General features: G+C 36.8%; 3 protein-coding genes across 7 annotated transcripts; 1 reads left to right on the top strand and 2 right to left on the bottom strand.

Moving 5' to 3' along the window:
• Window positions 1–4: 4 nt before the first annotated feature.
• On the bottom strand, window positions 5–8,706 carry LOC127976534 (epithelial cell-transforming sequence 2 oncogene-like). Of its 2 annotated transcripts, XM_052581000.1 has the most exons (21): window positions 8,400–8,706; window positions 8,033–8,145; window positions 7,751–7,913; window positions 7,310–7,562; window positions 7,045–7,151; window positions 6,668–6,783; window positions 6,417–6,501; window positions 6,146–6,314; window positions 5,717–5,845; window positions 5,533–5,625; window positions 4,322–4,498; window positions 4,106–4,209; window positions 3,901–4,023; window positions 3,612–3,817; window positions 3,384–3,531; window positions 2,473–2,546; window positions 2,225–2,381; window positions 2,064–2,129; window positions 1,803–1,891; window positions 491–663; window positions 5–322 (listed from the first exon to the last, which is right to left on the bottom strand). In XM_052581000.1, exons 1-21 carry the CDS (start codon window positions 8,583–8,585, stop codon window positions 192–194), a joined length of 2,862 nt encoding a protein of 953 aa, XP_052436960.1. In that variant the 5' UTR covers window positions 8,586–8,706; the 3' UTR covers window positions 5–191. The 2 variants fall into 2 exon arrangements, with proteins under 2 accessions (XP_052436960.1, XP_052436961.1); XM_052581001.1 differs by lacking the exons at window positions 5–322; window positions 491–663; window positions 1,803–1,891; window positions 2,064–2,129 and having other exon boundaries at window positions 2,222–2,381; window positions 2,473–2,517.
• Window positions 8,707–8,991: 285 nt separating this feature from the next.
• On the bottom strand, window positions 8,992–12,146 carry LOC127976536 (coiled-coil domain-containing protein 28A). Of its 3 annotated transcripts, none has more exons than XM_052581003.1 (6): window positions 11,980–12,146; window positions 11,162–11,330; window positions 10,888–11,051; window positions 10,654–10,808; window positions 10,526–10,548; window positions 8,992–9,663 (listed from the first exon to the last, which is right to left on the bottom strand). In XM_052581003.1, exons 2-6 carry the CDS (start codon window positions 11,311–11,313, stop codon window positions 9,609–9,611), a joined length of 549 nt encoding a protein of 182 aa, XP_052436963.1. In that variant the 5' UTR covers window positions 11,314–11,330; window positions 11,980–12,146; the 3' UTR covers window positions 8,992–9,608. The 3 variants fall into 3 exon arrangements, with proteins under 3 accessions (XP_052436963.1, XP_052436964.1, XP_052436965.1); XM_052581004.1 differs by having other exon boundaries at window positions 11,968–12,139; XM_052581005.1 differs by lacking the exon at window positions 11,980–12,146 and adding an exon at window positions 11,633–11,891.
• Window positions 12,147–12,868: 722 nt separating this feature from the next.
• LOC127976528 (synaptosomal-associated protein 23) lies at window positions 12,869–18,658 on the top strand. 2 transcript variants are annotated; one of them, XM_052580993.1, is made up of 8 exons: window positions 12,869–13,034; window positions 14,873–14,987; window positions 16,176–16,217; window positions 16,335–16,383; window positions 16,505–16,622; window positions 16,772–16,945; window positions 17,558–17,702; window positions 17,851–18,658. In XM_052580993.1, exons 2-8 carry the CDS (start codon window positions 14,931–14,933, stop codon window positions 17,908–17,910), a joined length of 645 nt encoding a protein of 214 aa, XP_052436953.1. In that variant the 5' UTR covers window positions 12,869–13,034; window positions 14,873–14,930; the 3' UTR covers window positions 17,911–18,658. The 2 variants fall into 2 exon arrangements, with proteins under 2 accessions (XP_052436953.1, XP_052436952.1); XM_052580992.1 differs by having other exon boundaries at window positions 12,908–13,208.
• The last annotated feature ends 2,792 nt before the right edge of the window (window positions 18,659–21,450 follow it).

The following is a 21,450-nucleotide window of genomic DNA, read 5'->3' as shown; positions in this document are numbered from 1 at the left end:
ATTCATCCGGCCGGCACGCATAAAGATACAGACTTTTTTATTGCAATAGTTCATACTTTATTGATGCATAATCAAACAGTATATTCATACATATTAAATTTATTTGGTAGTAAAACAAAATAAAAAATGACTCTAGTGTGTGTACCATAGTTTCTTAATATAGTATGTAGTAGTGAATCCTAAGTTCATCTTTAGTTACGTGTTATAGCAGCATTTATAGCACTGCGCAAAGCAGACAGCAGCCTGATCTTGTCTTCTTCTCTATCTGTAGCACAGATCCACTGACGCTTCGGGCTCTCCAGCTGAAAAGCGTTTCGAACATCTGAAAAGATTATGGATAGGTTGAAATGTATATATAATTGCATACTTTTAACTTTCATAAATACGACATATAAGACATAATTATTTATATATTTTGTCTGGTAGAGTAGTGTGGTATTGCTAACATGATGAACATTGCATTGCAGTATGAAGTTCTAATGAGACGTACACTTTGTGTCTGTGATTTCTGTGAGATTTAGACAGTGAAGAGCCACGGAGGCCAGAAAGGTGTGAGTCGTGTTCACTGTCAGGCAAAATGGCACGTTTGACACGCTCCTCTCAGTCAGCAATAGAGCATCATTGAAGAGAAACAACCCCAGGTCACTCACATGCTCATACATCCTGAGAAGAAAAAGAGAGAGAATAAACTCATCACAGATCAGCAGGCTTGCTTGAGTAAATCTGTTTCCATAAAGGAATAGTTCACCCAAAAAATTACAATTTGCTTAGCATCCTCAACCAGGTCACCTAAGATGTAGATGAGTTTGTTTCTTCACTTCAACAGACTTGGAGAAATGTAACATTATTTTACTTGCTCACCAATAGATCCTCTGCAGTGAATGGGTGCCATCAGAATGAGTTCAAACAGCTGATGAAAACATCACAATAATCCACACGACTCCAGTCCATCAAATAATGTCTTTTGAAACAAAGCTGCTTTGTAAGAAACAAATTCATCATTAAGGCAAGTATTCCACTTCAAACCGATGTTTCCAGCTAAAATAGATCATCCATAATATGTGACCACAAAGGAAGCGTTATTAGGAATTATGGACTCATATTTTGGCCAGAAGCTACTGTTTAAAATTAAAAGGCCTTAAATTATGGATTGTTTCTTACAAACAAACAGTGACGAGTCGTGGATTACTTCTGGATTATTGTGATGTTGTTTTTTTCAGCTGATTGGACTCTCATTCTGACGGCACCCATTAACTGCATTAAATTGCTGATCAAGAGATGTAATGCTAAATTTCTTATTTACTGATTTAATTGATGAAAGATTTCAGATTTCTCACCTGGCCAAAGGTAAGAATTGTCCATTTTGGCATGAACCAACCCGATCTCAAAGCAATTCGTACATTTTTCACAAGGTGGCTTATTCGTACGAATTTGTACGACCACACGCGTACAAATTCATACGATTGTTGCCAAATCGTACATATTTTACGAGTTGCACAATTCGTATGAATTTGTACGAATGACCTACACCTAACCCCACCCCTAAACCTAACCGTCACTGGGGTCGTATAAAATTGTACGAGTGAGTTGATACAAATTCGTACGAATAAGCCACCTCGTAAAATACGTTGTAAGATAGCGTTGGGTGAACAATTTCTTTAATAAAAAATATTTGCTTCTTATTAATTCAAACATATCGAGTTATGCTGTTGTTAGTTATCTACAAACAGAATATGACTGGCTTCCTGTAGACGGAGAGACTCCAGTTTCAGTGTCATTTGATCTCAGGTCAGTGACGGCACCTGAGAGAGGCAGCAATGTCTCCATTAAGGCAGCTCAGTAATGCCACATCCTGCGTGGTGACCAAGTATCTGCTTTCCTCCAACAAATTCTGAATAAAGTACAAAAACACTCTGTTATACTGTGTATGAACACTGACGTCTGAACATACACATGGCTGTCCATCCCAGACTTTTCCTTTTCTTTTAAGTACAGAACAGCCTGAGAGAACCTGATCTCTGTAAATAAATGGCTGCTGTAAACTATGGCTATGGTAAACTTACTGGGCAGCTTTGGATTGTGCTCTGTGCCTCCATGATCCTCGAGTCTCGATCAAGACTCTTTTTCAGCTGGGAATGAATAGCAAAGTATTTTCTTAAATGACGGTAAACACATCCATGTTTATATTAATTCACTGAGCAGAGCACTTTGTTTTTAATCACACCTTGTGGATGAAGCCTCTGTAAGTCCGCAGTGAGTTGAGAGCAGACGATAACTTTGTGTAGTCCGGATGCTCAGATGGTGTGTGTAGCGTTAATGCCTGAAGCAAAGTCACATACACCTCCACTCGTGCGGTTGGTGTGAGAAACAGCTCCTGGAGACTGGATATACGTTTGGAGAGTTGCTAGGGCCACTCTTGTACAACTTTTCTCAATTGTCTGAAAAGCGGCAGAGCTGTAATTTTTACAGTACCTCAGCATTCTGGTAGCAACAGTCCGGTCGTGTCTCTTCAGAAAGCTGCGGAATACAGGAAGCATCTCACGGCACTACAAAACATGCAAAATTATGTAACAGATAATGACTCAGTATATAAGATAATGTTCATGAGTTTTATACACCGGAAGTATTAAAAAAAGTTTGGTCTGTTTGTTTTTAAGTCTTTTATGCTCATTTAAAGCTGAATGTACTTGATCAAAAATTCTATAAAATCAGTAATAGTCATAGAAATGGTAATTATTAAAATAATATATATATATTTTTTAATGTAATTTATTCTTGTGGTGCCAAAGCCACATTTTTTGCAGTCATAACTCCAGTGATCCTTTAGAAATCATTCTAATATTTGGGGCAAGGAACCTTTCTTATTCCTATTATCAGTGTTTAAAACAATTGTGCTGCTTAATATATTTGTGGAAAGCATAATACTTTTTAATGAATTCTTTCATGAACAGAAAAGAAAAAAACATCAATATGTTAGATTTTATTTTTTGGAACAATGTATATTGTCACTTTTATAAATTATTATATATAAATATCAGGAATTATTAATTCATATACGTTATTCGTTTTATGCGGTTGTACCTGAACTTAACCTTCCCTTGTCATACGTAGGTCAAATCATCTGATATTTCAAAAGACGTGCTGACATTGGCAAATTCATGAGAGTCTGCAGGGGTCTCTATGTTAGCATTTGCAGCGTTATCCTGTTTCCTGTTTTTTTTTTTTTTGCATGCCTTTGCACATTGCTTGTACCACATGATTTTGATTTTGGCATTTATGTGTTTCAAATCTTTAGATTTAGTCAAAACTGCTTCACTGCTTCGATTATGATGACAATAAAATATTATACCAAGATATCCACTTATGGTTTGTTTTTAACATACCTTGTCTATAGTTCTGAGAATGGCAGGATAGTTGTTGAAAAAATTAGTGTAGACCCGTAACTTGGTGCAAAACTTGACACAAACATCCCCCACACACTGCAGCGGACCCCACTCCTCCCACCTCTCAGTCAGCTCCTTCAGAAAAACACTGTGAAGAGCAGAGTCTTAGACAATAACAGAGAGATACAGAAACAGAAATGCATATGTGGAAGCATGGAAATCTTTGACCTGTTTGTCTCCAATATATCCAGCAGAGGGCAGAAGATGGTGATGAGACTGACCGAGCTGATGATGGCTCGGTTGGAGTCCAGTGCCGCTCGGAGAGGGGTGTAGTACACTGTGGCCACGGCTTGAAGGTGTCTCACGTATGTTTTCTCACTATTTAAAAGCTCTTTGCACACAGCACTGCGTTTGTCTGCATCACTTTGCAAGCCCTAACAAAAAGGACACATTTTTAAGCACTTAAGGCATTGGGTAAACCAAATGAATGATCTAAAACATAAACATTAATAGTAACCTTTGGAGATTCTGGATTGAGGCCATTAAAGGAAGCACTTTCTGTAAGAAACTCCATGTTCTTCAAACCATTGTTGACTGAAACTTTCAGTAGAAAGTGACCCAAGAAGTCTAAGGGATCATCCTACAGCATGACAGTGAATCAGCTTCAGTATAATGCAGCAAGATAATCTGAGATTTACTGGAACAAAATGTTTCTTGCTTACCGGAGTCTCATTCATCAGGGTCACGAGTCCATGAACCAAACACTGTATGACCTCTGATTTAAGGGAAATGACAGGCATCTTAATGTGATCCCAGAGGAACAGACCTGGAAAGGCCACACAAACAAGGACAATGGTTTGAATACATAGACAGGAGGGTAAATATAAGGTATGTAATTGACGTAACTGCACAAGACTATGTTTTCATTTCTGACTTGCCCAGGATGCGGCCTCTGATCTCTTGACACATGAAGTGCAGCTGTGGCCCCAGCTGTTTCCGCAGATGCTTACAGGCTTCCTCTACCCATTCGGCCTGTCTGCACCAGCTAAGAAGAAAGGTCTCATGGAGGTACACCAATGGAGGAAACTCACCAGACCCAGACCACTCACTGAGAACTAGCAAAAACACAGAAACAAGTGATACATGACGTAATATATTAATAATCTAAACGAATGAATAAATGAACAAACAAGAAATGTTTTTTTTATCAATATTCAAATTAATGTTCTTTTAAACAATATTGTTTTAAAGCTTTTAATTTAGTTTTAAATTTTAATTTTAAGTTTTAACATTTTGCTGTATGCATTTGTCTTTTTTTATCTAATTTATTTATTTTTTAAATGTTTATAGGTAGTATTTATAAAGTTTTAGCTCTTAGTTTTGGATCGTTTTTTATTTATTTAATGCTACAATTGATTGCTTTTGTTGTCCTCATTTGTAAATCGCTTTGGATAAAAGTGTCTGATAAATGACTATATATATATATATATATATATATATATATATATATATATATATATATATATATATATAAAACATATTAACTGTAATTTCCTGTAACTGACTGGATGAAAAACATTTGTAATTCCCAGAAGTCTCTGCATTGCATTTCGAATTTTGTTTGAATTTGATGTTTTTTCTTTTAAATAATTATGCTTCCTCTTATTTATTTCTTATCTGTTATGTTTATTGTTTATCATGATGGTGTTAAGTGCTTGTGTGAATGACACTGTGCACCTTCCATGTATCTTATTATTTAAAAGCTGCTTGTGAAAGGCTTTGATTCATCACGTGACTTTCTCATCACCACCACCGGTTACCGGTGTATTACAAAGGTACAAAACAGATTTCAGTACTTCAATAAGTTGGTATATTAACATTATATCAGTTAAATTAAGGTAATAAATTGTAAATTTAAGCTAAAACTGTTAAACCTAAAATGGTGTTACCATATTTTTTACGGTATAATTCTGGCAACCACAGCTGGCGGTTTTTTACCGTGTATTTAACAGATAATTATTATTATTTATTTTTTTTACAGTGTAGGTCACTTCATAATTCTACTTCCATATGTGATATTTATATGTGTTATATGGTACTTTCGACTGAAAGTAATAACCCACTCTAAATAGATTTTTCTGTAACTCACTGTGCTGGTAGGAGCCCGTACAGATCCCTGTGGGAGCTCTGACATTCAGACCAGTCAAAACGGACAACTTCCTCATCAGATCCATCCCTGCAACTGAGCCATAAAACAGTTCCTGAGTGAAAGCTACTTACAGCAAATGTGACATAGGACAAAATGCCACTGGGACAATACAGACAAACTCTACCTGAAGCTGCCAGGGGAGCAAAGATGTTCAGACTCCCTCCTTCTGAAGCAGGAACTACCCAACCACACAGATTCTCCCAGAACTCCCTCACACCTGGCTTTAGCAATGTCTTCTCAGTTATGCTCATTCCTGGATAAAAGACAATGTAGTCAATGTATACATACATGCATATATAAATGTATATATACAGATACAGATGATGTTTGTTGTGTTTTGTTGACTTGTTCATAATTTACAGCTTATTTTGTATTGCAGTTTATTAAAGTGATTCAAATATTTGGTATAAATTTGACAGCAGCTGTGTGTTTTACATGGTTATAAAATCTGCCCTCACTGAGAAAAACTATTCCAGCAGGAAAAAATTGTCTGTTATTAATTTTCTTTGTATACAGTTAGATTGGACCCAACGTTGAATTACTTCTGAATTACCATCTGTGAGAGTTATCTCTTCTGTGCTTCCTGTCACCAAAATTCCAAGACTTTGCACCATCCTGCCTTGAATGACCCTTTCCGCCAGAGAAACCAGAGCCTTCAAGGTCATTCCTTGTGAGTCATACGGTAAAACCACAACAGACACTTGCACCGCGGCCAGAAGCAGCTAGAAATATAAAGTTAAAATCCTTAAGTTCATAAACAGCTGTCTATCATTCAACAAGAGACATAGCTCAATGATAGACAAGAATGAGAAATAACATTTTACTTCATATCCAGGAACACTGGATGACACAAGCAGGAAATGAGGAAGAGGAGTACAGGAAGATTTAACTGGCTGGGTGAACACTGAACTGAAAGAAATCAACATGCTCAGGATTATTTTTTAAATATTGTTGTGAGAAAAATTATAAAAGGTATATGGTATATATAGGTATATATAAGGTAAAGGTATACTAAAATATGACGCATAGAAAAATCCAGAAAGATATTCACCAATGTTGCTACCATGATACTGACCTCCTAGTTTTCAATAAATTGGTGGCACCTGTGCTCCCAAGAGTGTTCAAGCTTAAATCAAGCCGTGGGTCTCGTATATCCACATTAGAGAGTGAATTTTCCAATCGGCACTTGTCCTACATAAGAAAGCCATGACAAATAACACTTTTGTGTACATTTTCCTTGAATATAGTACAAGACTAAGACTGTGTTACATTCAACGTGACGATAAGTAACTAACACATGATCACCATAGTCAGTGATTTAATGCTGATTTGTAATTTGAAATACTTCAAATAAAATTAAATTAAAATAAATAATGCAATGAAATAAATTTGGACGAGTCATGTTGATAGACAATTGGTTTTTGCTGTACACTTTTATTGTTAGTGTCTCACCCCAAGTTGAACAAGAGCAGCAGTAAGTGGCTTATGAATGGTTCCAGTAAATGATGTGCCCAATTTACTGGTGTTTAACCATGCCCTCCTGGTCTTCAAAGCAGCTTCTGTGGAAAAATCCGACAGAAATATGAGGACCAGAACATTGGCCAACTGAGATTATTCTTACTTAGAGAATTTATATGAGTTAAAACTCCTTAACCTCAATCAGATCATTTCATCAGGACATGCATAGTACATGAAATGCATGAACCTTGGCACTCACTTTTATGCTCTGCTACTTTCTGTCTGATAGTTTGTCTTATGTTGTGTTCTCTCCATCTATCTTGCTGCTCCTCTGGTGCTGTCAAACTCTCATTCAAGGTACCATAGACGCCTGCTGCTTCCCGTGGAGTTAGAATATCTAAACTGGCAGTACAAGCCACATAATGTCTTTTCCATGCCCCATACTCATGATCTGATGGGCTGTAGGGAAGAAACCAGCCCAGACGGATACACTTCGGAGACCACAGACAATCCTAGAGAATCACACAGAGATCGTACTGTGGGTGAGGAACCATATGCAAAACATTGTCTTTGACATTACTGGCATTCATTCTGAAATTGTTATTTACCAACACTTCTGTTCTTTGAATGAAGAGAGAAATATGATAAAAGCCAATTATCTAATAAAGTAAAGGCACTTTTGTACTGATTAAATTCTTACCTGCTCTGCCAGAAGCTTCCAATGCCAGCACACCTGTGCTGCAGAGCAGATGTCTCGAGGACTAAGGAAGGACATGATGTAGAGAGACAGAAAGCGAGGGAGCACAGCTGTGAAGTCCATTCGAGTGATGGGGACTGATTCTGCTAAACAATCCCTGGTGAACCTAAAAGGATAAAATAATAATAATAATAAAAATAAATAAATTAATTAAAAAATATATTTGTCTGATAAAGTGCAGTTCTTATGTATATAAATCATGTAAGATCAGAACTGAAAATTCACTTGAGCTGGGTTTTGGAGCATCTTTTCAGCAGCTGAGAAATAAATTCTTTTCTTTGTCGGTCTGTCCACAGGTCAAACCAATGGAGGACGAGAGCTGTTCTTTCCTGAAAAAGCTACAAATGTATTAAGTGAGATTATGTGGTTCTAAAAAATAAATAGCGCGCACAAACACACGAAATATATGTAAAAAATAAAATTAAAAAATTAAAATAAAAAAATTACACAAAAATCTTAATAAATCAAAATGCATACATTTAAAATATTAGGTAAAAATTGTTAGCCTGAATGCACTGTAAGTCGTGAATTATATGTATTATAATTCATATTTATTTATTAAAAAAAAAAAAAACTAAAACTTTTTCCTGACCTGTTGGTTGCATGCTTTATTTGTTACAGGCGTCCATGCACTGAATCTGGTTTCTGTGGCGTCGAAGCGCGGCGCGTCCGTCAGCGACTGTCTGTAGTCACTAAGATTCATCTGCAATTGATTAATAATATCCGGATTTCCGCGGGTTTTTGACTTTTGATGGGTTCTAAATTCCACAGACGTCATAATAACAGTTAAGGTGGTTTAAACAGTCCAAAACTAGCACTTCCTGTCTCGTTTTATAGATATAATAACAAGCGGAGACATTTGATTAATTTGCAAATGAATATTTTAAATGAATATGAATGTATGTATGTAATGTATGTGTTCTGCTAAGTATCGGCTGGAGTTTAGTTCTAAACAAACCTCTAGTTTAGTCTAGTAAACGTCCAAGAGAACAAGCACATACTACACGCACTCGTTTCCCTGGAGACCAAATAACAAACGAAGCTCTGCACATTCCTTCACACGACTCGTGTTTCTTTCAGCAGCTCTTGTGATTTTGCTCGGAGACAATTGTTTTTACATTTATGTTAAAATAAATAAACTGCATCAATACTTCAGCTAATCTACATAATTGAGAGATCAGATGTGGGGTAATACAACTTGTACTTTATTGACAGAAGCATGAATAAAACATTTAATCAACAATCAGCCAGTAGCTTATGTTACACTTTACAGTTCCAACATTTCAATTCAAAATAAAATATATAAATATGACTATAACCAAGAATATACAATGTCATTCTATTTTCATTCTGCAGTATCAGGAAACTGACATCTTGATGAAAATATCTGATAGTTTCTTTCTATTAATTCCCTTAAGACAGGACAGAAATAAATACAAACGGAGCCCATCAGTTCCTTGTTAAAGTGAATTAGTGAAAATGCAAAGGTGCTGCTATTGAACTACTCCAAGGCAACATTTAAGATTAGAAGTCACAATGTTATCGAACATTACCTTATGGACGTATATTTCATGTGGAGACATATGATGCTATGAGAAGGACAAGTGAGCATTACATCACAACTGTTTGGATTTGTTCTTTGATATCATATCTATAAAATAGATTGCAAACAAGCCAAACTGACCAATTCTAAAGTTTAAGATCCAGAGTGTCACTGATATGACTGTAATACTGGTGTTTCTACACAGCTTTTCTGTGCTAAATATGCACGCAGTATTCTCCATCGTAGGGCTTTTGCAGTTCATATGCTGGAAGTTCTGGGAACATCTTGACTGTCAGCAAGGTTGAGCTTTTGTCTAAAGAATTATAGTTAAGGATACTCATTCAAAGCATATGAGAAATCACTTGCTTTTGACAACTTATGTGTATAAAATAATTATATGTGTAACTAAAAAAAAAGTAAAAAAAAAAATGCTAAAAATTGACTCATAACCCCCAGGCCATTCAAGATGTAGATGAGTTTATTTCTTTATTAGAACAGATTTGGTGACATTTAGCATTACTGTACATTGCTTGCTCACTAATGGATCTTCTGCGATGAATGGGTGCCGTAAGAAAGAGAGTTCAAACAGCTAAATCTTCACAATTCATCACAACAGTTAACGTCTTGTGAAACAAAAAGATTAGTGTTTATAATAAATAAATGAATCAAGAGGTTTTTAAGTTCAACCTGCTGTTTCTGATTAAAATACAAGTCCACTATCCATAAAACCACATTCAACAGTGAAAAAAATCATCTTGGACTCGTATACTGGCCAGAAGCAACAGTGCAAAGTTAAAATGCTTTGTTGAGTTTGTTTTTTTTACAAACAAACAGTTTTTTCAGCTTCAAAACATGTTAACTGATGAACTGGAGGCATGTGGGTTACTTTTCACTTTTTCACTGGAGGAAATATTATTATGGATTATGGACTTTTGGTCAAAAGCAGCAGCACCCATTCACTGCAGAGAATCCATTGGGGAGCAAGTGATGTAATGCTAAATTTCTACAAATCTTTTCCAATGAAGAAACAGAGTACATCTTGGATGGCCTGAAGGGGAGTACGTTCATTTATTTATTTATAATCATTTTTGGGTGAATTATTTATTTTGCTATACCCCTATAACATCATCCAGTTGAAAGTCATCAGCATGACTGGTGAAACCATGAAAGGATACATTGAGGAGCTCAACTCTTCCAGCTAAAGGAAAAAAACGTGAACTTCATTAGATTGTCTGGATAATTACATGAATTAACACATAGATTAGTGGATTTGTGACTAAATATTTAATATTGCTTTGCTTACATTTAAAAATAGTTTATCCATGTTAGTGTCATAAGCGGACTTCATCTGGTCTTCTGGCAGCTTATCAACTTCTCCATACAGGTCAAAATGCAGACAAGCCAGTGTTTCCTGCATTTCTCTCACATGCTCCATCTGATCAATGGAGCACTCATTGCCTGATTCAGAGAAGATTTTATTTTTAATCAAAACTGTGAACACACTTTAATGTAGCTGTACTGTACAGTAGGAGCTTACCAAAGGCTTGTAATTTTCCAGAGTGGAAGTCATTAAGAAGGCTGAGCAGCCCCTTCTCCATCTCCTGGACATCAGACACGTCTGTGAGAAACGAGTGCTGGATGTGGGCAGACTGGTTACTCTTACCCGACTGACTCTGAGGCCTCGGTTTGTCTCGCACTCCCCTAAAACCCCAAAACAAAATGAATAAAGGGACCAAAATATGAAGATTGAAATATGAAACAGTAACTTTAATAACTTACACAGATTTAATATGATGATAGATGACGCTCACCTGCGATACTTTGTCCTCTGACTGGAGTGCGTGACCTTACCACCAACACCGAATGATCTGCTGCTGGATGTTGTTTTTCGTGCAGTGACTTGGGGACGAGGCTGGTTAGAAGACGGTTTGGGGATTTTACGTTTCTTCATTTTTGCTTCCATTGTGTCATCCAAATGATCTACAGAATAAAATAGTGATGAGCAGAGAAGCCATTGGTAATGTCACATAAACAACGGTATCCAAAGCGTTTCCAATATATTTCCAAATGTTTTATTACTAGAAACATAGTAATTACATATTTCAATAATGAACCACAAAAGGTGGTGTGACCCGAGACGTTTCAAGTACTGTTTGTTCTGCTCTATAAAAACTGTTCTTTTTTAGACATTTCATGTCAACCTTTTTGTTTAGCAGGATATAGTATTGTGATGAAGTAACATTTAAATAACCATTAAATGATATAAATATAAATAAATGTACATTTTAACTTGATTTTGTAGCCTCCTCGGATGTTTCTCAGGCCCCCTAGCGGGCCCCTGGCTCGGGTTGGAGCCACTAATCCGCGATTACACTAAAATGTTAAGCGTTTTACTCACGATGAGCAGGCGACAAAATAATTCACACTGTCAATCAAAATACAAATAAACACTGTACGGTGTATTAAACAGTGTTATCACGGTCATTAATAATTTTACAGTAACACGGAACATGTAAATATTACACGAACGAGTCGAGATGCGACGCTGAGTCGTTAGAAAACGTCTACTAGTAACGTTAATCATGAGAGCAATTTAGTAACATGCACTGTATCATACGTATAATTTTACCGCATGTAGGAAAGCCTCCACTGTTTAGACTGAAATATTATCCCCTCTGAAAGACATTATCGATAGCATTAGAATGCTCTAAAGTTGATACCATGGTTGATACCATAGACAGTAAAAGATACAGCTGACCACCAAGTTTAAAAAAGGCACTTCCGGGATTAACACGTCATCGGGATAACATCATCACGCACTGTAGTAAACCGTCGAAAACTACAAATATATATATATATATATATATATATATATATATATATATATATATATATATATATATATTTATATTTTATCAACGAAAATGACTACTTAGTTCTTTTGAAATATTGTATAACAAACCAGTTACAGAGAGTGACTTAAAGATAAAAAATCACTAAAAAAGCCACTCGCTACAGTGGACCAATTTAATTTGATTAAAATACCAATACTAATAAATTACTTTTTTTTTTTTTTTTTTTTTTTTTTTTTTTTTTTTTTATTAAAACAGTTAGAACAAAACAATAATTTTCAAATAACAAAAAATAGAGACAGAGAACATTACAACAACATAATACAAAAAAAAAAAAAAAAGTGTTTAAAATAAATAAATAAATAACATTACCAAAAACAAAGAAGGATACAGAAAGAGGGCATTACTCACATGAAAGAAAACTAATAAATTACTTATATACTTATGGATTACAAAAATGACACGTCTCTTCCGGTTTTATTTTTTATGCTGGAACTAAATAGGCCAAACCTTTTGTTTGTCTGTTTTTTCTTCTTCTATTTTTGGGTGATCTATTTAACTGTTATCTACCTCTCATAAACACTTCACCCCATACAACATCTTTTCTGGTGTTGTTGAAAATTATCTTTTCTATTTATACTCGCTTGTCTCTGACGCATGCGCACCAAGTCAACCTGTCTCATAGCCGCACATGCGCAGTGTGCGCCACTGTCACAATCTGTCTGAAGGAATTTCGGAAAGAGTTTGGATCAGCGCGAACAATACACGCTTTCTGAAGACTTAAACCGATCGATACAAGTCTTATCCGTCTCTTGTCCTGGAATCAACTTCAGTAAGTAGCGAGCGAACCGTCTTGCTCCAGCTGGTGTCCAGTAACGTATTTCAAAACAAGAGGATGTTAATTCGTTTCTACTTCCCCAAAGCGGAACTGAAACTTCTCTATTAATTAATCAAATACATTTTATCAGTAGCGTTAAAGAACACCGTGAAACATCATGAGTAAACAGTAAGTAAAAAAAAACTGTCCGTAAGTAATGGTGTTGGGATCTTGGAGACTTGGGGGAATTCACGAGGACTTTCCCACTTTCAAAGTAACGTAAGGTCACTAACATTCTTTCTTCAGTTAATGTTACCTGGCAAAACTTCTCTGACCTTCTGGCGCTGGGTCTTAAAATCAGCAGCTTTAAGCATCATTGCTTTGAGTTTATACTCTCTGATAAGATCAGATTGTCTTTTTTAAGACACAAAAAAATATATGGTTTCTTCAATATTGGTTCGGAAGATTTGTCAGATCTTATTTAGAGAAGTCATTCTATAGTTTTACCGCATTCTATAGTTTTAATCCCATATGAACATGATAAAGGTCCAGATAGTGCAGTTAAAAGTCTGTCTGATGCAGAATACAGTGAAAATAGTGTGAGAGACATGACGTAATGACTTTACCTTGAGGAACCGGTTTTTGTTGACAAGCTGGAAGTGCATATTTCTTAAAAAGGCGTTCTCATGGATGATGCGTTCAGTGAAGTCAGTAACGTGTTGTTCAGGGTCATGTTAAAACATTTAAAACACTCTTGAAAAGCCTGGATAAGTAAGTTAACACCAAAAGAAGTGGATTTAAATAGATAGTTTACAAAAAAAAAAATTACAATTCTGTCATTTGTTCACCTTCATGTTGTACCAAACCTGAATGACTCTCACAAAGGCAGAGTTCGTCTTAGTCATTATTATCTTACATTGAATCTTTTGTCTTTTTGTGGTCAACAGAAGAAATTAAGTCATACGGGTTTGAAACGACATAAGTGAAACATTTCAGATGAAATATTCTACTTAGTTTGTTTCTGTGGATTTGCATCTACCTTACTGGAATTTGGAACGGGAAAAGGCTGCAAAAATGAAGGAAAAGCTATATGAGATCTGTTTCCTGTGCAGACAGGCCTGTTACACACTCATAAGCACTTTATTAGTCTTTTTACTGCAGTCTTACTACTGTGCATGTGAGATTTATACTGTAAGGTGTTACAGTTATATGCTAGTCGATAATTGACTTGTCGTGTCCTCAGAATGTGTTTATTCATTAATGTTTTATAAGTATTTCTGCTCTTCAGGGTTCTTTACAATGTGAGCCAAAATGGCTTGTATGTTATGTTGAACATGTCATTGACAAAAGCTTGATAGAAACATCACACTTTTTTATCTCTTTCACACCTTTGTTAACAGAGTTTTAAACAGCATAGATGTACGTATTTTCAGTTTTTGTTTAAGGGCGTATTATCATTGGTGTTGTCTGTGCTGTTTATGACCTCTTGGGGTTCTCTTAGGTGTAACACACTTTTATTGAATTTGTCATTAATTTTAAAACCCATTTCACCCTCAATTTTGTCAGGTACTCAGCCTTGTATCACAAAAGTTGCAGTTAAAACTCACGCTTTGGTATGTAAGACTTTCAAAAAAATAAAAATAAAATTAGTGAATGAGTAGTATGGACCACTTCTGTAGTCCTTAATGGAGTTTCACATTAAGGAAGATCATCTGAGCAACATGAGGCTGAGTATTGATGAATGATAATATTTCTTTGGTTGTGAATTTCCATGGGAAGGCTTTCTCTGTGGGCACCTTTTGTTTTTGTGGGTATGACTGGCTTCTGAACTTTGATTGACCTCTGACCTCCAGACCCCAGAGCGTTGAGCTTAAGGCCACAGGAGGGGCGGCGAACTTGGACACCAGCAAGATGGCAGACATGACAGTGGAGGACATCACAATGAGAGCCAACCAAGTTACAGATGAGGTATGCTTGTCATCTATTACTATAGTGATATAACGAAGTCTTTCTTTTTTTTTAATAGATGTGATTTTGCAAGTTCCTGTATGTGTGCCTTTGTTTGTGACAGCAAATTCTTTTTTTCTCTTTTACTCACAATTTTATTGCCCTTTTTTTTTTTTTTTTTTTTTTTTACCTTTATAATACTTTTCTTGCACTAACAGTTTTAAGATTTTCTTCATGTGTTCTTGTTGATTTAGCTATTTTCTGTGCTACAAAAGTTGTCAGATAATAATAATAACATAATCCTTTCTTGCTTTACTTATAACTTTGTTTCTTTCTCTCTTTCTCTTTCTTGCTGCCTCTGAAGGGACTCACATGAGCCTGTGTGCTGTAATAAAGACTAATAGCATGAAGGGGACACTGTGCTCATGCACCACAGCATGGGTGACTGGGGGTAAACTAGAGATCCAATAAACCCCCACCCAATTTTTCATTCTGACATTCTGACACCCTTAGAATAGAATTTCCCTGGTCAAAAGTGGATTAATAGCCATAGTTGGAAAAGTTTCACACATTTTTCACAGCTTTGCCTCACCATTGTGTTCCTGTGTATATCATGTGTTCCATGCATGGTTTCATAGCATTATCAAGGCTTTTCACATTTCGGACAATCTGTGACCCTGGAGCAGATTAAGTCGCTGGGGTATATTTGTACCAATAGCCATAAATACATTTTATGGGTCAAAAATCATTAGTATATTAAGTAAATATCATGTTCCATAAAGATATATTGTAAATGTCCTACTGTAAATATATAAAACTCTTTTGATTAGTAAAATGCATCACTGAGAACTTCATTTGGAGCAATTTAAAGGCGATTTTCTCAATATTTAGATTTTTTTGCACCCTCAGATACCAGATTTTCAAATAGTTGTATCTCACCCAAATATTGTCCTGTCCTAACAAACCCTACTCAATAGAAAGCTTATTTATTGATCGTTTTGTGGTCCAGGGTAACATTTCTGTGTTCACCTGTGTTCATCTACCCTTTCTGGCTTTATGAGCCAAAGACACACTGAATTGTTCAGTGTGCATTGTTTTATTTAAAGTTTGCATGCAGAACTCAAATTAATGTTCCACAGAATAGGTGCTGTGCCACATTACTGTAGCGATTTGACTACCTTTTGAATATGTGCGTTTTGTTTCTTTCAGTCACTTGAAAGCACTCGGCGGATGCTACAGTTGGCAGAGGAGGTACGATTTTTCCAGTGAAGGCCAGAGGCTTGAGAAACATGCTACTGTTATTTTGATGTACAGATACAGAATGCCTAGAGCTATCTTCATTTGCTCATTTGATTTGTATATTTTCAGAGCCGGGAGACGGGTGTCAAAACAATCACCATGCTGGATGAGCAGGGAGGTAAGTGACTGCATCATTCCTGAAACCTACATTATATCGTTGATATACTCTAAAAAAAAGTTGTTTAGTTGATGCTGGCTCATTTTATTTGTTGAAATCTGCTTCATTCTGTCTTGATTAGAGCAACTGAGGCGAGTCGATCAAGGAATGGACCAGATCAATCAGGACATGAGGCAGGCCGAGAAGAACCTGACTGATCTGTCCAAATGCTGTGGCTTGTGTGTGTGCCCATGTGACAGGTTCGCTATTGTAACTCCACTTATAATCTCCATTATGTTGTTTCATGCAACAACAAGTTCAGTAGTATTTTTGTGGGGTCTTCTCTTTGCTTTATTGAAATTAAATGAATCTCATTGAATGAGATTATTGAAAACCTCTTTTCTTTTAGAGTGACGTCTATTGAGCATGATGGGAGATATAAGAAGACTTGGGGCACAGGTAGTGATAACCCCGGCATGGAGGGAAAAGAGGGCGGAGTTGTATCCAGCCAACCCACTGCTGTTCGCAATGGACAGGCTGTTTCGAGTGGGTCAGGGGGCGCATCTGGCCCCTACATTAAGAGGTGAGGGGGGAAATAGCACTAAATAATAGGATTACATCCAGTGTCAGACTTAAATCTTTTGATTTGAATCAATTGTAAAAGCAAGTGAATAAAAAGGGTATGTTAAGCTTAAAATAGATTATAAAATCTGACATTAAAGCCACACTTTCTTCTCTTTTCTGTGGTTTTACTGTCAAATATTTGTGGAGCAAGACTGTTGCAAAATCATTTGAAGAAGCTTCCACTTTGTTGCATGCCAGTGAGTCAATATCAGACTGAACACGAACATTGGTCATTTTGCTTAATCAGATAGTGAGTTCCTGTCTGTGCGTGCATTTCTTGAGCTAGAATAAGCTACAGTCCTGTTCTCTGTTAGATAGTTTTTAGCTATTATTAGGATACACTGTCTTTGCCCTGCCACATGAAATATTTTTGGTGGCTGAATCATCTCAAATTTGACTCAATGTGTGTGGAATTTTTTTTATTTTATTTTAAGATCTTTACAGCTGGTTCATACTTCTGAATATTAATTTAGATTAATAAAAAGTGCTTTTAACAATATTACAGTATGTCTTGAGGTATATTCTGTGTATGTACTGTATGCTTTTTTTGATATTTCTGCTTTCACAAAAGAGTCACAAATGATGCGCGAGAAGATGAGATGGAGGAGAATCTGGACCAGGTGGGCGGCATCATCGGGAATCTCAAGAACTTGGCCTTGGATATGGGCAATGAGATTGAAAAACAGAACAAAACCATTGACCGCATCACTGATAAGGTAAATCTACACTGTCAAAAAACTAGACATGTAATTAAGTGGACCTGTGAAAATATTGATATTTATTTATATTAACATTATTGTTTTTAAACAATTTAATTAAAATATATAAGATATATTTTATATAAATATATATTATTTTTCCCAGGCTGATATGAATAAAGCTCGTATTGATGAAGCCAACCAGCGAGCCAACAAACTTCTGTAGAGAATGGACACTGCTAGCATCCCTTAGGAGCCTGATTGTTTCCTCCCTCTCTCTCTCTCTCTCTCTCTCTCTCTCTCTCTTTCTCTCACACACACACTTTCTGCTTTACAGCAATGAATTGCATCAAGTGAGTTAAGTTCTTCCAGTGCCATATGTGCCTTTTTTTGCCGTTCTGTTTGTACTATTGTAAATAGTTGGACACATGCACACAGATCTATTCCAGAGCCTCCTGTACAATCATGTCTTCACCCTTAATATGTGAGCCAGATATGCTGGACGCACTGAGTGCAGTTGTTTCTGTGTTTTGCTCACTGCTGCCCTCTCAGTCTGTAATGAAAGGAGTCTAATCTCTGGAGATGGTGATGGGTTTTGTCCATCCCTCTCCCTGCTCTTCAGTCAACACAGCTAAATGTTTCACTAATCTGAATGAAGGGCTAAATACTTACGACAGAACTTTTAATGTTCTGGTTCGCTCCTCTTATATAGCCGTTGATGTACGTTTGGGCTAATGATATCATTTTTGGTTTTTATGTAATTTTTTTTCTGTTTAGCTTTATCTGTGACTGATCATTCTCATATTTAATTATCTTAATACATTAATGGGCCTTGTGAATACAGTAAGTCCTGTTCAATGTTTAGCTGGAAATGTATGGTAACGTCCTTTTTAATAGCATAATTTACCATGCTATATAGAAATAGGACATGTCAATATGTATCTATTATACTGCCAATAAACCCAATAAAATCATTTCTTGGCCTCTTTCCTTTTTTGTGTGTAGAAGTAGCTTTACCAGTGGAAGGTGCTGCCACATTTCTTTGTTATTTTATGGTGAAATTAAATACATTTTGGTCTAAGGTCTAACCTAGCAGAATATTTTTTAAGCAATGCAACAAATTTTTATGGAAGGCTTGATCCTGACGCGAAATCTGCATGGAGAAATATTTTGACCTTATGAAATCTCAGATTACGTGGATTTCTTTTTTTAATGACCAGTTATGAAGAAAGATCCATCGTAAAAAATGAAAATTGAAAGAACAATCATTTGTGCTTCAACACCTGCTAATATCTCTGCTGCCTGTATAGCAAATATTATTCCTCATTATGTAGCAAGTACAACAACTAGCTCATAAGATAAGTTTGTTTAAATATATATATATGTTTAGCTTTTATAAAAACACTTTTAAAAGAATTCTAATGTCTGTATGGTCTTTCCTAGCCTACCTTGCTTAGGATTGTTTTATGGAAATGTATCCAAGATGCTTCAAGAAACCTACCTGCAAAGCTACCTGCAAACCTGCACATAAATGCACAGAGGACAAAAGCTGCTTTAAATGCAAAGGATGGGCATACAAAATTTTGATTCAGATTAGTTAATATAATTTAATGGAAAAAGAAAATCTATTTATGACATTATTTTTTACAGCATTCTCATTTTTAAGCATTTTAACAAGTGCCTAAAAGGTAGGTTTCTTGAAGCATCTTAGAGACATTGCTACAGTTCTTCTGGATTGAGTCTGTCTCAGTTTGTTCTGTTTCTTCATGATGATGAGATCAGATCACTGGCTGTTGTCAGACTATCTAACTGGATTATTACAATTAATGGCAAAATGAATGTTTGGAAATGTAAACTGATATTTCCTACTGGCACATTACAGCAAAAAGAAAATAACTGACTTAATCAGAATCAGAATGAGCTTTATTTCCAGGTATGTTTACACATACAAGAAATTTGTTTTCGTTACAGAATCTCTGCAGTGCAACAGAATGACAGCGACAGAACAAAAAAACACATAATAAAATAATAAAAAATGCAAATAAGTAAGTAAGGAATGACAATATACAAATTGACAATTGTATGGCAGGTATATTATAATAAGCAGTTACGTATGTACAGGTACTGTATATTATTTGCAAAAATGTAATTGTACATTTACTATGTGTGCTAGATAAATAAGTGTATGTGTATATAAATATAAATAGTGTAGTGTGTTCCACAGTTATTATCAAGTGTTCATTAGATGGATTGCCTGAAGGATGAAACTGTTCCTGTGTCTGGTCATTCTGATGCTCAGTGCTCTGTAGCGTCGACCAGATAGCAACAGTTCAAAGAGGGACTGTGCTGGATGTGAGGGGTCCATGGTGATTTTGCCAGTCCTTTTTCTCACTCTGGATAAGTACAGTTCTTGAATAGAAGGGAGGGTTGTACCGATGATTTGCTCAGCAGTCCGGACTACCCTCTGTAGTCTTCTGAGGTTAGATTTAGAAGCTGAGCTGAACCAGACAGTTACTGAAGTGCAGAGGATGGATTCGATGATGGTGGAGTATACTGTAACTGTTTCAGCAGCTCCTGTGGTAGTTTAAACTTCCACAGCTGGCGAAGGAAGTACAACCTCTGCTGGGACTTTTTCACAATGGAGTCAATGTGGATGTCCATTTCAGGTCCTGAGAGATAGTGGTGCCCAGTGCTGTTCATTATGGTGAGTGGAGGGTGAGCAGGGGGATTTCTTCCATGATTAGCCAAAGTCCATGATCATCTATACAGTTTTGAGCGTGTTAAGCTCCAGGTTGTTGAGAGTGCACCAGACAGCCAGCTCTTAAACCTCCTGTCTGTAAGCAGACTCGTCTCCGTCCTGAATGAGGCTGATGATTGTGGTGTCATCTGCAAACTTCAGGAGCTTGACAGAGGGATCCTTAGACGTGCAATCGTAAGTGTACAGGAAGAAGAGCAGTGGAGAGAGAACAAAGCCCTGGGGGGCACCAGTGCTTATTGTACGGGTGCTGGATGTGTATTTTCCCAGCCTCACAAGCTGCTGCCTGTCTGTCAGGAAGCTGTTGATCCACTGACGGACGGAGGTGGGCATGGAGAGCTGAGTTAGTTTGGGCAGCAGAAGGTTTGGAATGACAGTGTTAAAGGCCGAGCTGAAGTCCACAAACAGGATCCTCACATAAGTCCCCGGTCTGTCTAGGTGTTGCAGAAACCAATGCAATCAAATGTTTTCTGCATCATCCACAGACATGTTTGCTCTGTAGGCAAACTGACGAGGATCCAGCAAGGGTCCAGGGATGTCCTTCAGGTGGGCCAGCACCAGTTTATCAAATGACTTCATGACCACAGACGTTAAAGCCACAGGCCATGTTTCATGTTTGAAGCATGAAGGGACTTCACACAGCTCCAGTGATCTGTTGAAGATCTGTGTGAAGATGGGGGTCGGCTGATCAGCACAGGATTTCAGACAGGCTGGTGTAACACAATCTTGGCCTGGTGCTTTTTCCTTTTCTGCCTCTGGAAGACCTGGCCTACCGCATCCTCGCTTATCTGTATTACCGGTGTCGGGGATAGGGGGGTTGCAGGAGGTGTGAATGGTGAAAGCGATTGTTAGGAGAGGTCTTCAGGACGTGTTGCAAGAGTTGTGAATGGTGTTAACGGTTGTGTGGAGAGGCGTTCAGGGCAGGTTATGGGTGTTCTTTTAGTCAAACCTGCAGTAAAACCCGTTCAGATCGTCTGCCAGTCATTGATTCTCCACAGTGCTGGGGGGTAG

The sequence above is a fragment of the Carassius gibelio genome, chromosome B17 (genome assembly GCF_023724105.1).
Source record: "Carassius gibelio isolate Cgi1373 ecotype wild population from Czech Republic chromosome B17, carGib1.2-hapl.c, whole genome shotgun sequence".
NCBI lineage: Eukaryota > Metazoa > Chordata > Actinopteri > Cypriniformes > Cyprinidae > Carassius > Carassius gibelio.
Note: the sequence above shows the minus strand (reverse complement) of the source record. Positions and strands in the feature narration are given on the sequence as shown.